General features: G+C 51.8%; 1 protein-coding gene across 1 annotated transcript in view; it reads right to left on the minus strand.

Moving 5' to 3' along the window:
- Window positions 1-3,678: 3,678 nt before the first annotated feature.
- The window catches only part of CDH8 (cadherin 8), a 359,125-nt gene continuing 347,760 nt past the window's right edge, over window positions 3,679-15,043 (minus strand). Inside the window, exons 11-12 of the mRNA XM_055306104.1 lie at window positions 8,416-8,667; window positions 3,679-4,181 (exon numbers count right to left, since the gene is read on the minus strand). Of these exons, the coding sequence (XP_055162079.1) occupies window positions 3,688-4,181; window positions 8,416-8,667 (746 nt within the window). The 3' untranslated portion in view covers window positions 3,679-3,687. The remainder of the gene's footprint in view (window positions 4,182-8,415; window positions 8,668-15,043) is intronic.

The raw sequence follows: 15,043 nt of genomic DNA on the forward strand, positions 1-15,043 counted from the left end.
TCATTTTCTCTCCTTTCTTGAGGTAAGATTTAGGCAACTAATATGCGAGACATCATGTCCTGCCCACAAAAATCATCGTATAAATATTATCCCATTGATCGCCAAGACTGGAGGATATAGATTTTATATTCCTGAAAAGTAACGTAATTTCTCTGTTAGGCGTGTCTCTATGTCTCATGTGTGGCGCTTCACTGTGAAGTACACAGGAGATGGGTCTGATAAGCAAGAGATAAGTAAAATGGTAATGATTTCACCTTGATTTAGTCAGACTATTACTACCGATCACTGTCACGACTACTATCAATAATCTGTGTTCACTAAATATTTGTTTTAGACACTGCGCTAGGCCGTGGCGTGAAGTCACGTTGGACCATCGCTTTGACCTCAAAACAAGGTGTCCAGTGGCCAGAGTGATAAGCATAAAACATGAGTTATTCTCGGGCGACAGGAACTCAGTCCCTGGATCGTTGTAAATTCTGATATTCAAGTGTCATGTTTCTTTCACAGTGGAGGCCGTATTTAGGAGTTGGCATCTTCCATACGGTAGCCAAAGGCATGCTCCTCCCGGGCAGCCCCAAGCCAAGGGCTGAGATGGGTCTAGTTCCCCTAGACCCCAACTGCTTTATCCCCGAGGAGAGACCCCTGGTCAGGCCATCTTCCACTCCGAACCCACGTGGCATGTTGGAGTTTAGATCTCTGCTGCTGAGTCCTGCTCACCGGTCCCTTTACTTCTACGTTTTAGACCCGTGCCCCTGCCTGAAGCCTTGCCCTGCGCATTCCTGCTGCTTCTTTCTTTAACTCTTAGCTCTGTTTCAGCTTCTGCTGCCAGGAGCACCAGCCGACACTACGGGAGTGGCCTTCCCATACACCACGCTCCTTTAGTGTCCCTGCTGGTAACTTGCCGTGTGATCATTGCTAGGTCATTTCTCTTCTCTGCTGCTTTATGATCAAGACCCTTACAAATAAAAGTGATCCTTGGGATGACTTAGTTGAACACTCTAGAATTCTGATTAGAGTTGATGTCTCTGTTAACAGATCCTCATCTGATCAGAAAAAAAAAGAAAGTGATGACAACAAAGGTATTTATAAAAATATATTTCACAAAGTAGGAAACAATACAGGAGTTTCTCTGAATACAATACATGAAGTAAATAAACAATATTGCATTAAAGCAAAGTAGAAAATTAAAATGATCTGCATGTAGTACTTGGTTTTTATCATACATTTTCTACTTCTAAATGGCAGGGCCGTGTTACAAATTGAATATGCTCACATCTTCTAGTGCTGTCCTTTTTTGGAGTCTAAGACGTTCTGTGCATCACCATGAAGGTCAGGGACAGAAGTGCTAAAAACAAAAAGCAGTGAAATTATGTACAAACCAGTTCCTGCTCTAAAACAGTGGGGGCGACTTGAAGCGTGTTTGTTGGGCAGGGTATTGTGTGGGTATCTAAAAGTCTAGAGTTTAAATATTCACATGAATCAATATACCTTCAGATGTTTGTGCTTGTAGTAAAAACACCAGATACTAGGATCATGAACAAAATAGAAAACAGTCCAAAAGTTTCTCTGGGAAAATGCCGCTCCTGCCATCACCAGCCACAATAACACTTTCTACTCTAAAGAGACTATTAGCTCCCCCTTTGATAATATTGCCTGCCATACTCATCTCATCAAAATGTACATGTATTAAACATTCATTGTGTGTGTGTGTGTGTGTGTATATATATATATATATTTATATAAAACGATCTAAAGGATTATTAATGGATATAATTTAGGGTTTTCTCCGTATAGTCCCTTAATCTATAGATTACCAACCTTAATAAATAAAAGCATTAATGGACATCAATAAAATATTTATTTCGAGGATTAAACAAATAAATTCACGCGCTAGCAATAAAACCATCTGTCTCTTGTGTAGTCCACTGTGTGATCCAGGTGGTCTCTGTGTCCTTGCGGGAGAAGGTGGGGGTGGAGGGGACGAGCAATCCTGCTTCCAGAAAACAAGCCTGCTTGAAGGGGGATTTCTCTCCTCCCACCACCGGGGTGGCAGTCCCCACCCGGGAATGGGTCACGCACACGTGAATATTTTAAGGCTCGACACAATATTTAGAGATGCTATGGAGTCTCTGATGAGTGGGGCCAGCAGTCAGGTCACCGAGAGGTCACCGTGCCGTGACCCGGGAGGCCTCCCCGCACCCCAGGCCGGCGAACAGCGGACCAAGTATTGCTTTATCGTTTGTGGCGGGATCCTTGTCGGAGAAGGGGAAACACCGTTTGCATCTATAAAAATCCTCGCAGAAGACACCGATCAGCAGCACGTTTCTTGCAGGTCCTTTTTTTTTTTTTCTTTTTTTTCTTTTTTTTTTCCCTAGGAAAGCACCTTGTAATCTCGATTTTTTTCCTCGTTTGAAGCCGCCTCTCGGAGGGTGAGCCAGGATCCCCGTCTCTGTCTGCGGTGGTCGGTAAACGTCAAATAGCCAAAGACTCGTAGACACTGCACGTACTTCCACACTCCACAAGGCCGGTGACCTCCTAACACACACTGCGGACGTTCATCATTGATTTCTGGTCCGACGCGGAGGAGGCGTGGCCGGGTCGGGGATGGGGGCGGGGCCGCCGGGATGCTCGGGCCGCCAGGTGCCCGCGCCCCCAGAACAGCTCCTGAGGTGGGCGGGGCCGGGAGGGGGCGGGGCCGCGGGGGCGGGGGCGGGGCCGGGGCCTGGGGCAGGGCCGGGGGCGGGGCCTGGGGCAGGGCCGGGGGCGGGGCCAGGGCCGCCGGGATGCTCTCTCGCCGTCAGGTGTGGGCGCCCCCTGCTTACAGCTCCCCGAGGTGGGCCCGGCGCGGGGTCGCCGGGATGCTCGCGTCCTCAGGTGTCCGCGTCGCAGGTGCCCTCCGCGTACAGCTCCCCGAGGTGGGCGGGGCCTGGGGAGGGGCTAGGGGCGGGGCAGGAGCCTCGGGGCGGGGCCTCGGGGCGGGGCCACCGAGAGGCTCGGGCCATCGGGTGTCCGCGCCCCCCCCACGCGAACCGCTCCTGAGGTGGGCGGGGCCGGGGCTCGGGGCGGGGCCGGGACGGGGCCTGGCGGGAGCGGGGCCTCGGACGGGGCGGGGCTGGGATGCTCTTGCTGTCAGGTGTCCGCGCCCCCCGCCCGCGTACAGCTCCCCGAGGTGGGCGGGGCCGGGGCGGGGTCTGGCGGGGCGGGGCCTGGCGGGCGGGGCCTCGGACGGGGCGGGGCCGGGATGCTATCGCCGTCAGGTGTCCGCGCCCCCCGCCCGCGTACAGCTCCCCGAGGTGGGCGGGGCCTGGCGGGGGCGGGGCCTGGCGGGGCGGGGCAGGGGCGGGGCCGGGGCGGGCGGGCGGGGCCGCGATGCTCCCGCCGTCAGGTGTCCGCGCCCCCCGCCGCGTACGGCTCCCCGAGGTGGGCGGGCCGGGGCGGGGCCTGGCGGGGCGGGGCCTGGAGGGGCGGGGCCTGGCGGGGGCGGGCCTGGCGGGGCTGGCGGGGCGGGGCGGGGCGGGCGGGCGGGGCCGCGATGCTCGCGCCGTCAGGTGTCCGCGCCCCCCGCCCGCGTACGGCTCCCCGAGGTGGGCGGGGCCGGGGCGGGGCCTGGCGGGGGCGGGGCCTGGCGGGGGCGGGGCCTGGCGGGGCGGGGCGGGGCGGGCGGGCGGGGCCGCGATGCTCGCGGCGTCAGGTGTCGGCGTCGCCCGCGCCCCCCGCGTACAGCTCCCCGAGCCTCTGGAAGCGGGGCCCCCAGTCGCTGAGGTAGTCGAAGCTCTGGTCCGAGTCCGAGGCGCCCGAGCCCAGCGAGCTGAGCGAGCCGGCCGCCGAGCCGCGGCCCTCGTAGCCGTACACCTGGATGGAGTCGTAGGGCGGCGCGGCGGGGTCGCTGTCGGCCTCGTGCAGCCGCACGCTGATGAACTCGTCCACGTCCACGCCGCCCGGCCCCGCGCCCGGGCCCCGCCGCGGCAGCAGCTGCAGCTCGGGCTTCACGTCCCTGCGCGGGGCCAGGCCGCTCACGCCGTCCGGGTTCTGCAGCGTGGCGATGTCGAAGGCCTCCGTGTCCTCCTCCCCGCCGCCCTCGTCGTCGTAGCGGATGATGTTCTCCCGCACGTCCTCGTCGTCCTTGATGATGAGCGGCTCGTTCTTGTGCCGCCGCAGAGTCACGAACAGCACCACGATGACTGCGGGGGAAACGGACACGAGTCGGCGGGCAGGGCCCCGCGGCACCGGCCGTGCAAAGGGCCAGCGGCCAGCGGGAGGCCCGCCCAGCCCCGGCCAGCGCCCTGCGGCCCTGCGCTCACCCCTCGGGGGGACCGGGCGCGGGGGGAGCTCAGCACCTCGGGGGGACCGGGCTCGGGGAGCTCAGCACCTCGGGGGGACCGGGCTCGGGGAGATCAGCACCTCGGGGGGACCGGGCTCGGGGAGCTCAGCACCTCGGGGGGACCGGGCTCGGGTAGTTCAGCACCTCGGGGGGACCGGGCGCGGGGAGCTCAGCACCTCGGGGGGACCGGGCTCGGGGAGCTCAGCACCTCGGGGGGACCGGGCGCGGGGAGCTCAGCACCTCGGGGGGACCGGGCTCGGGGAGCTCAGCACCTCGGGGGAACCGGGCTCGGGGAGCTCAGCACCTCGGGGGGACCGGACTCGGGGAGCTCAGCACCTCGGGGGGACCGGGCTCGGGGAGCTCAGCACCTCGGGGGGACCGGGCTCGGGGAGCTCAGCACCTCGGGGGGACCGGGCTCGGGGAGCTCAGCCCATCGGGAGGACCGGGCGCGGGGAGCTCAGCCCATCGGGAGGACCGGGCGCGGGGTACTCAGCACCTCGGGGGGACCGGGCCTGGTAAGCTCAAGACCTCGGGAGGACCGGGCTCGGTGAGCTCAGCCCCTCGGGGGGACCGGGCTCGGGGAGCTCAGCACCTCGGGAGGACCGGGCTCGGGGAGCTCAGCACCTCGGGGAGACCGGGCCTGGTAAGCTCAAGACCTCGGGAGGACCAGGCTGGGTGACCTCAAGACCTCGGGAGGACCAGGCTGGGTGACCTCAAGACCTCGGGAGGACCGGGCTCGGGGAGCTCAGCACCTCGGGGGGACCGGGCGCGGGGAGCTCAGCACCTCGGGGGGACCGGGCGCGGGGGGAGCTCAGCACCTCGGGGGGACCGGGCGGGGAGCTCAGCACCTCGGGGGGACCGGGCCTGGTAAGCTCAAGACCTTGGGAGGACCGGGCTCGGTGAGCTCAGCCCCTCGGGGGGACCGGGCTCGGGGAGCTCAGCACCTCGGGAGGACCGGGCTCGGGGAACTCAGCACCTCGGGGAGACCGGGCCTGGTTTGCTCACACCCTCGGGAGGACCGGGCGCGGGGAGCTCAGCACCTCGGGGGGACCGGGCGCGGGGAGCTCAGCACCTCGGGGGGACCGGGCCTGGTAAGCTCAAGACCTTGGGAGGACCAGGCTGGGTGACCTCAAGACCTCGGGAGGATCAGGCTGGGTGACCTCAAGACCTCGGGAGGACCGGGCGCGGGGAGCTCAGCACCTCGGGGGGACCAGGCGCGGGGAGCTCAGCACCTCGGGGAGACCGGGCCTGGTTTGCTCACACCCTCGGGAGGACCGGGCGCGGGGAGCTCAGCACCTCGGGGGGACCGGGCGCGGGGAGCTCAGCACCTCGGGGAGACCGGGCCTGGTTTGCTCACACCCTCGGGAGGACCGGGCGCGGGGAGCTCAGCACCTCGGGAGGACCGGGCTCGGGGAGCTCAGCCCATCGGGGGGACCGGGCCTGGTAAGCTCAAGACCTTGGGAGGACCAGGCTGGGTGACCTCAAGACCTCGGGAGGACCAGGCTGGGTGACCTCAAGACCTCGGGAGGACCGGGCGCGGGGAGCTCAGCACCTCGGGGGGACCAGGCGCGGGGAGCTCAGCACCTCGGGGAGACCGGGCCTGGTTTGCTCACACCCTCGGGAGGACCGGGCGCGGGGAGCTCAGCACCTCGGGGGGACCGGGCGCGGGGAGCTCAGCACCTCGGGGAGACCGGGCCTGGTTTGCTCACACCCTCGGGAGGACCGGGCGCGGGGAGCTCAGCACCTCGGGAGGACCGGGCGCGGGGAGCTCAGCACCTCGGGGAGACCGGGCCTGGTTTGCTCACACCCTCGGGAGGACCGGGCGCGGGGAGCTCAGCACCTCGGGGAGACCGGGCCTGGTTTGCTCACACCCTCGGGAGGACCGGGCGCGGGGAGCTCAGCACCTCGGGGGGACCGGGCTCGGGGAGCTCAGCACCTCGGGGGGACCGGGCTCGGGGAGCTCAGCACCTCGGGGGGACCGGGCGCGGGGAGCTCAGCCCATCGGGAGGACCGGGCGCGGGGAACTCAGCACCTCGGGGGGACCGGGCGCGGGGAGCTCAGCCCCTCGGGGGGACCGGGCTCGGGGAGCTCAGCACCTCGGGGAGACCGGGCCTGGTTTGCTCACACCCTCGGGAGGACCGGGCGCGGGGAGCTCAGCACCTCGGGGGGACCGGGCGCGGGGAGCTCAGCACCTCGGGGAGACCGGGCCTGGTTTGCTCACACCCTCGGGAGGACCGGGCGCGGGGAGCTCAGCACCTCGGGAGGACCGGGCGCGGGGAGCTCAGCACCTCGGGGGGACCGGGCTCGGGGAGCTCAGCACCTCGGGGGGACCGGGCTTGGGGAGCTCAGCACCTCGGGGGGACCGGGCTCGGGGAGCTCAGCACCTCGGGGGGACCGGGCGCGGGGAGCTCAGCCCATCGGGAGGACCGGGCGCGGGGAACTCAGCACCTCGGGGGGACCGGGCCTGGTAAGCTCAAGACCTCGGGAGGACCGGGCTCGGTGAGCTCAGCACCTCGGGGGGACCGGGCGCGGGGAGCTCAGCACCTCGGGGGGACCGGGCCTGGTAAGCTCAAGACCTTGGGAGGACCAGGCTGGGTGACCTCAAGACCTCGGGAGGACCAGGCTGGGTGACCTCAAGACCTCGGGAGGACCGGGCGCGGGGAGCTCAGCACCTCGGGGGGACCAGGCGCGGGGAGCTCAGCACCTCGGGGAGACCGGGCCTGGTTTGCTCACACCCTCGGGAGGACCGGGCGCGGGGAGCTCAGCACCTCGGGAGGACCGGGCGCGGGGAGCTCAGCACCTCGGGGAGACCGGGCCTGGTTTGCTCACACCCTCGGGAGGACCGGGCGCGGGGAGCTCAGCACCTCGGGGGGACCGGGCCTGGTTAGCTCAGCACCTCGGAAGGACCGGGCCTGGTTAGCTCAGCACGCTCCGGAGGACCAGGCCTGGTTAGCTCAGCACCTCGGGGGGACCGGGCCTGGTTAGCTCAGCACCCTCCGGAGGACCAGGCCTGGTTAGCTCAGCACCCTCCGGAGATGGGGCTCGGTTAGCTCAGCACCCTCCAAGGACGGGGCTTGGACTGCACAGGAGGACCCTCGTCCCAGGCCCTGCTGGGCACCAAGTGACCCACGGAGCTGGGTTAAATGACCGAGTTTGCACCCGTCCGTGCTGAAGGCTGTGGGCGACCCGGTTCCGGGCTCCAGAACGAACAGCACCCGACAGAGGAGCGTGCAGACCACACAGCGTAAGGCCCCTCGACTCCATGCCCTTCTTCTAAAACACGAAAGGAGCAGCAGAGGTGATAGGTAGCATATTCCGTGTCGTGTCAGCTCTTCAAAACCCTCCCTGATCGAGTTTGTTCCTTCACAGATGAAGCAATGTACCGAGATGGATGACAGGTCGCCGAGGAGGATTTCCTTCCCACAGAAAGCGGGGGGCCCCGGCTGCAAAGGGGAGCCTACAGGCGGGCACAGGGCAAGAAACCCATACCCCACAGGCCAAGCTAACCAAATCACACGCGGTGGGGCTCATGGGGTGGGACATGTCTAGAAATAGCGTTAATCCAGACTCTGGGTGATCAGGACAGATGCCACTGGAGACAGGGTAACTGACAGTATTTGGCTTAAGGACGCGGCAAGGTACGACTTTCTTTTTGTATATCTTCCTATTCTCCTCTCATTTTTATAACTGGATATTTTTTTTTCTGAACCTTTTGTAGACAAAAGAGTACTTTGGACACAGGAGAGCCTCCCACTGCAGCAAATTGGTGCACATGAGATCCGCAGGCTTTCTGATATAACAGATGCCGTTTAACCACAGACAACGCCCACCAACCCAGTCTATACTTGAGACTTAGCCTACCCTTCGCACTGGGATTGAAAAAGACACTGAATTTTCCTCTCTGATGGACATTGGCTATCACAGCACTTTTCTCCCTTCACCCCTCCATTAAGGAGCTCGGAGAAGTGCATGAAAGTTTCTTTTCCCCCAAAAGAATGCTGACACCTGACTGGGGTTCAGGTTTGCTGTCCTTATTTACAGTCATTTAAGAACCAGAAAGACGATGACTATCAAGCTATGAGGGAAATACGTACCGAGCAGCAAAATGATGCATGCTAATATGGCAATTAAGGCGCCCATACTGAGTCCAATTGGAAGGACATAAGCTTCTACGTTACAAGACTGGACAACACCATCACTGCTGCAGCCACAGACCCGGATGGTCAGGGTGCTGGTGCTGCTCAAAGGAGGATTCCCGCTGTCGCTTATTATGATTGGTAAAAGATAGACTTCTTGCTTCTGGCGGTTGAATCCATTATGCTTGGCCAAAATGCTGAGGGAATTATCTGGAAAAAGTGAAAATCACAATAGTTTGCATCACTTCAAACAACGCCTTTTTTCTAGTTCAAAGGTCCTCTGCGAAACTCAAGACAATCCCAAGTCCGCTGGACCGCTCAGATTCTTTCCACCTCCCTCTCCCCCCTTTGCCAGTCGGCGTGGACCGAAACACCCACACCCTAACGGGTTTAATGAATAGGCCCCACGATGAGCAAATGACGTTTTCCCATCACTTTGTAAGTGTAACAGTTTCTTTAATAAAAATAATTTTCAAGTGTCCTTTCGGAAGACAAAAACGAAGCCAAACCTCCATAAATAAGTTTAATTTTCTCTTATTTATCCTGACAAAGCAAAATTCACTGGACAGAATTTCGCCACCTTTGAAAGGCACGTTTGCATTAACAGGTAGACCGTATGACAATATGGCACATGAAACGGGGCACTTGGTGGATTTCCACAGGTACCTAAAAGGAGTCCTTCATGCCCTTGAGCATGTAAACTAAGATATAACAAAAGTCCCTCCTCCATTGCAGGAGATGCGCCACACGTATTAAAATTCTGTAAAGCAGACCTGTAGTGTTACACAAATGAGAATCAAATGAGAAGTTGTAGAAGCAGATGTTCCATATCACATGTTAATCAATTAACATGGAGAGATACGTTGGTCATCTAGAGCAACACTTTAAGGGATTTAAGAAACACTCATGGGCACATGTCAGTTCAAGGTAAACCTTGTCAGTGAGGAATTCCTGGATCCATGCTAGCCCGACGGTTCTCGCAGTTTTACCCCCAAAATAAATTTTGTGTGGTCATCCATGCCAACCTCGTGAACTGTAGTCACATCGTATATGTTAATTATTAGTATTTTCTCATTTTTCATTAACGGAAGACCTACATCTATTCAACATGGGAACACGTTATCTTGCGGATATTCTAGGCAAAAGCAAGTAAACATAGTATCGGTTAATGTGTGTGATGTTATTTGGGCAAAAGGATGATTTCAGTTAGGATTCTTTTCACATATTGGCACGTCGGTAGACCCCGGAACGCTTGGCTACCTCACTGTTGCATATTAAGCAGGGACTCTAAACCACTGTTGTCCAATTCCTGATCATCAGTGTCCTTCTGGCTTCCAGCACCCTCAAATACATGCACAGATATTCCGCTCAAATGACTTTAAATAAATGTGTTACATTTCCTGTGCCATGCAGTGCTAGACTATAATTTTTCAAAAATGATAGCCACTCTCCCAAAATAGATGTATAAATTATATTTGTTTTTGTTTTATTTAAGATATAAGTGGATCTGTAATGTCTTGCTAGTAAGCAAGGAAGAAAATACCAGATGGAGTTAACATTATTTTTTTTTCTAAATTTCTTCTGGTTTTGCCTCATTATTTAGTAATTTAAGGAGTGAAAAGAGGTCTCTAATAGAATTAAGCAGTGATGTACCAAATGATCCAGTTATCTTTATTTCCATGACCTAGAAGGAAATACCACTAAACTAAAACAGGAGAACATTATCTCAAAACAGATACAGAATACACAGCCATGTTATATTTTCAGAAAGTGTGTGACAAGTCTGAGTACAGTTAATTAGTGCAGGGAACATTTGTGGATGATTTCATATACCATAGTTCAAAACAGAAGATGGGAGTTGTTCCTCAAGATGCAATTAATAAAATTACAGTGAGGCTTTTTGTCTTTTTGTGGTTGACATTATTTATATGGGAAGCTATTCTTGCATATTCTCTCTTTAAAACAATCTATAATGATAATTTAGAAACTGCAGCGGGAATATTGCTCATTAGTACTTAGAAAAGAATTGGTGGGTCCACCACTGAATTCATATTATTTTACTATTCCTGGCATATGCGTAAGTTGTTACCCTCCTATCTACAGAGAATTATTGACTGAATAGAGGAAGTCTGTGAGTCATTTTTGCCAGATTTTACCTGCCACCTCAAGCAAGTCAATGCCCTATTTGCTTATTCACCCCCCTCTTTTTTTTTTTTACTATTTTTGATTGGTGTCCATATTTATTATTGACTTACTTGAGTTATTATGCCAAATGAAATTTCCATTATTGTATATTTTTTAAAAACAAATATCAGCAGTTTCACACAGTTCAAATCCTGTATTTGAAATACATTTTTTTTTTAGTGAAAGGGAATATAAGGGAAGAGAGAAGAAATGTGTGGGAAATATCAGAAATGGAGACAGAACATAAAGACTCCTGACTCTGGGAAACGAACTAGGGGTGGTGGAAGGGGAGGAGGGTGGGGGGTGGGGGTGACTGGGTGACGGGCACTGAGGGGGGCACTTGACGGGATGAGCACTGGGTGTTATTCTGTATGCTGGTAAATTGAACACCAGTAAAAAATAAATTCATAATAAAAAAATGAAATACATTTTTTTCTTACATGTTGCACACCATTTATCAAGTTGTGGTTAGTTTCCTTAAGACTTAGGGTGCCTTTTAATTTCAAAAAGTTTTAATTTAATATAGTCAATTTTACTAGTCTCTTTTCGATTAGTGCTCCTAACCTTATTTTTTAAATTGTGAAATATACAAAATACTTTTATAATGTTATCTTTCACATTTGGACATTTGGGAGATTGTAAGGAATTTTTTTTTTCTGTACTGGTAATTGATTTTCCCAAGATTAATTGTTGAGTGCCTTACTTCTTACCTACTGCTCTTCAACACTCAGTCTCTCACAAGTCAAATTTTTGTGCAACCTCATCTTTTAGGGGCTCTTTATTACATTCCAATGCTCTGATTTTGTAAACTTGTAGGTAATTTTCCCCACTGTGCTCCCCTTTAAGAGTATGTTGGCTTTTCTTGTTCATTTTCTTTTTTTTTTTTTCTTGTTCATTTTCTTATCTCTGGTATAGAATCAGATTATCACATCCTATGGGAATTACTATAAGAACTTCAGTAGAAATTATATTTCTTGTTTTTTTAATATTTATTTATTTATTTATTTATTTATTTATTTATTTATTTATTAGAGACACAGACTGAGAGAGAGAGGCAGAGACACAGGCAGAGGGAGAAGCAGGCTCCTTGCAGGGAGCCCGATGTGAGACTCCATCCCGAATCCCAGGATCATGACCTGGGCCGAAGGCAGATGCCCAACTGTTGAGCCACCCATGTGTCAGTAGAAATTATATTAAAATATAAGTCAGTTTTGAGAAAATTGGCATCTTTATGATCTTTAGTATTCTATTTCAAGATCATAGTTTCCTTATTTTCTTTTTTTAAAATTTTATTTAAATTCAATTCATTAATATATAGTGTATTACTAATTTCAGAGGTAGAGTTTGGTGATTCATATATGTCAATAAAGTATATATATTTTTTAGCTACCCAAGAATTTCATATCTTCTGTAGAATTGTCATTGGTACTGTATATATTTTGTTGCCTGATAATATTACCTTTTTGAAAGTGCACTTTCAAATCATTCTTGCTAGTGTATAAAGTGAATTTGTTTTATGCATTGATTCAAAAAAAAATATTTCTGAGAGACACAGAGAGAGAGGCAGAGACACAGGCAGGGGGAGAAGCAGGCTCCCTGCGGGGAACCTGATGTGAGACTCGGTTCCGAGACCCCGAGATCATGCCCAGAGCCAAAGGCAGACGCTCAACCACCCAGGTGCCCCATGTTGATTTTAATTCTAACAATCTTCCAAACCTTTTCTCTTACTTATAAAATTATATCTCAACACAGAGTTCCACTTCAGCAAGACAATGTAAGGAGTGCCACAGAACTCCCTAGTGAAAATGGTGAAAATCATACAAGGAAAACTATTTAACATCACTGGAAATGGTCCTGGAGGCAAGCAGCAAATGAAGGAACATTTATCCAAGAGAATCTACCAAAGGTTGGTAAGAATAATGAGACCATGATGCGTCAAGCAGAACCTTCACTCCTCCCTCCTCCCCGTTGAGTGAGATGGAAATTCTACTCTTAACTGGCTCAGCCAAGAACACAGGAATCCCTTTCCCCTCAGCTAGCAGGTAAAGTACTGTCTTACCAAGAGATAGGAGGTGACAACCGTTTCATCCTACTCCTAGATATCTTTTGTTGAAACTAAATTTTGGGTGAGCGATGCCAAGAGAGGGCTCTTTTCTTCTTCACAGCCCTTTCTTGTGTGACAGAGGATCTCCCTGGGCGGGGTTCCGCTGGGAATATAGGGCCTCAATTGCATGTTGGGAGCAGCAAGCCAAAAAGACTTGAGGCTACCATCCCCCAGCACCAAGTGCTCATGTTCTAAACCAGATGCTTCGCTAAGAGAAACACATTATAGTTTCCAACTCAGCTTTAGAGCCAGTGGCTCACAGTTTTTGCCTCAGTGGAAGCAGAGAACCTGAGACAGAGATTAGGGGAGGAACATGCCTGGGCATAACGAATCTGAAACACTGATCTAGAGAAACATTCTAGAAGGAGCCCAAACTGGATTGGATTGGTCTGTAGGCAAATCTTGGCCCCCAAAATTTAAAACAGTACAGAAATCATCTGGCAATTAGTGGAATTTAAAAACTAGGGCGTGGTCAGGGAAAGAGACCAAGAGAACCCTACCACAACCACTGTCATTTAAGGGTGACTATGAGCATTCCTAAGGCTGCGATCCCCTCAGGTAAAATATCAGTGGCTTAATAGTTCAGAAGGGAAATGGACTTAAAGAAAGCAGTCCAGCCAGTCATTAAACAAATAAATGAGTAAATAGCAATAACGAGCTCTGGGTGGGATGCTAATACCTTGATTTGTTATAATAAATTATCTAAAATGTCCAGTTTCCAACAAAAGATTACAAGACACACAAAGAAACAAGAAACCCATACACCAGGGGAAAAAATAAAAGCATGCAAAAGAAACTATTCATGAAAGCAACCCGATATCAGACGAAATAGACTTCTAAGAGGCCATTATAAGATTGTGTTTAATAAATTAAACTTAACCACGATTAAGGAAAAAAAGGAGAGGTATGGTGATAATGTCACATCAACTAGAGAATATCAATGATAGATAGAAATTATTTTTAAAAAGAGCACAGTGGAAATTCTGGGTTAAGCACAATAACAAATAAAATATTAATTAGAATGTCTAAACAGTAGATTTGAATTGGCAAAAAGAAAGCATCCACAGACTTGAAGATAGATGGATAGAAAATATGAAAGCTAGAGAACGGTGGGAAAAAATAATGAAGAAAAATGAACAGAACCTCAGAAAAATGGGGGATGCCATTGAGTGTGCCAATACATGTGGAAGAAAAATATCAGGAGGGAAAAAAGAAAAAAAGTAAAGCTGACTGAAAAAATGTTTGAAGACATTAGGCTTACACCTTCAGTAATCCCGACAAACTCTAAGCAGATAAACACGAAGAGACTCACAAGTGATATATCATAGTAAAAATACTGAAAGCCAAAGACAGGGAGAACAACTTTAAAGTTAAGCAAAATTGACTCATCACTTGCAAGAGACCCCCCCCAATAAAATTACCAACTGAAGTTTTATAGAAATAATGGAGGCCAGAGGGACGTGGGATAAACATATTCAAAAGTGCTTAAAGCAAACACTTTGAACCCAGTATCATATATTCAACAAAGCTTTCTTACAAAACAAACAAACAAAAAGAATATGAAATAGAGACTTTGAAAGTAAACAAAAGCTGAGGGAATTTGTCATCAGCAGAAAAGCCTTATAAGAAACACTAAAGGAACTTTTTTGGAATGAAAGCTAATAACCCCAGATGGTAATTCAAATCTACATTAAAAACAAAGAGCATCAGGAAAGTAATTATGTCATTATAAAAATGAAATACATAGGTTTTCTCCCTTTTTTTTCTGTTTTAAAAAGCAATTGCATAAAACAGTAGGTACATAATATATTGTTGGGCATATAATATCTAGAAATTCAAAAGCAATAGTTGGCTATTCCGGTATCCCACTTCCAATAATGGATAAAACAACTAGGCAGAAATGATCAAGGAAATAGAGGACTTGAGAAGGGGTATAAACCAACAATATCTAAGAGATAGCCATGGAACACTCCGCTCAACAATAGCACAATAAATATCCTCAAGTACACATGGAACATCCTGCAGGGTAGACAATGTGCAAGACCATAAAATAAACCAGTACATTTAAAAGGATAATAACGCAAAATCTGTTTTCTGATCATAATGGAATGAAATTAAATGTGAGTGATAGAAATTTGGGAAACTCACAAATAACGTGGACATTAAACAACTCATTCTTTAATAATTACTTTTGTAAAAGAAGAGTTCAAATAAAATACAGCAAATCAAAATGCAAGGGATATAGCTAAAGCAATGCTTAGAGGGAAAGTTATAGTTTTAAATGCCTATATTAATTTC

The sequence above is a fragment of the Nyctereutes procyonoides genome, unplaced genomic scaffold (assembly GCF_905146905.1).
Source record: "Nyctereutes procyonoides isolate TBG_1078 unplaced genomic scaffold, NYPRO_anot_genome, whole genome shotgun sequence".
In the NCBI taxonomy this organism is placed as follows: domain Eukaryota; kingdom Metazoa; phylum Chordata; class Mammalia; order Carnivora; family Canidae; genus Nyctereutes; species Nyctereutes procyonoides.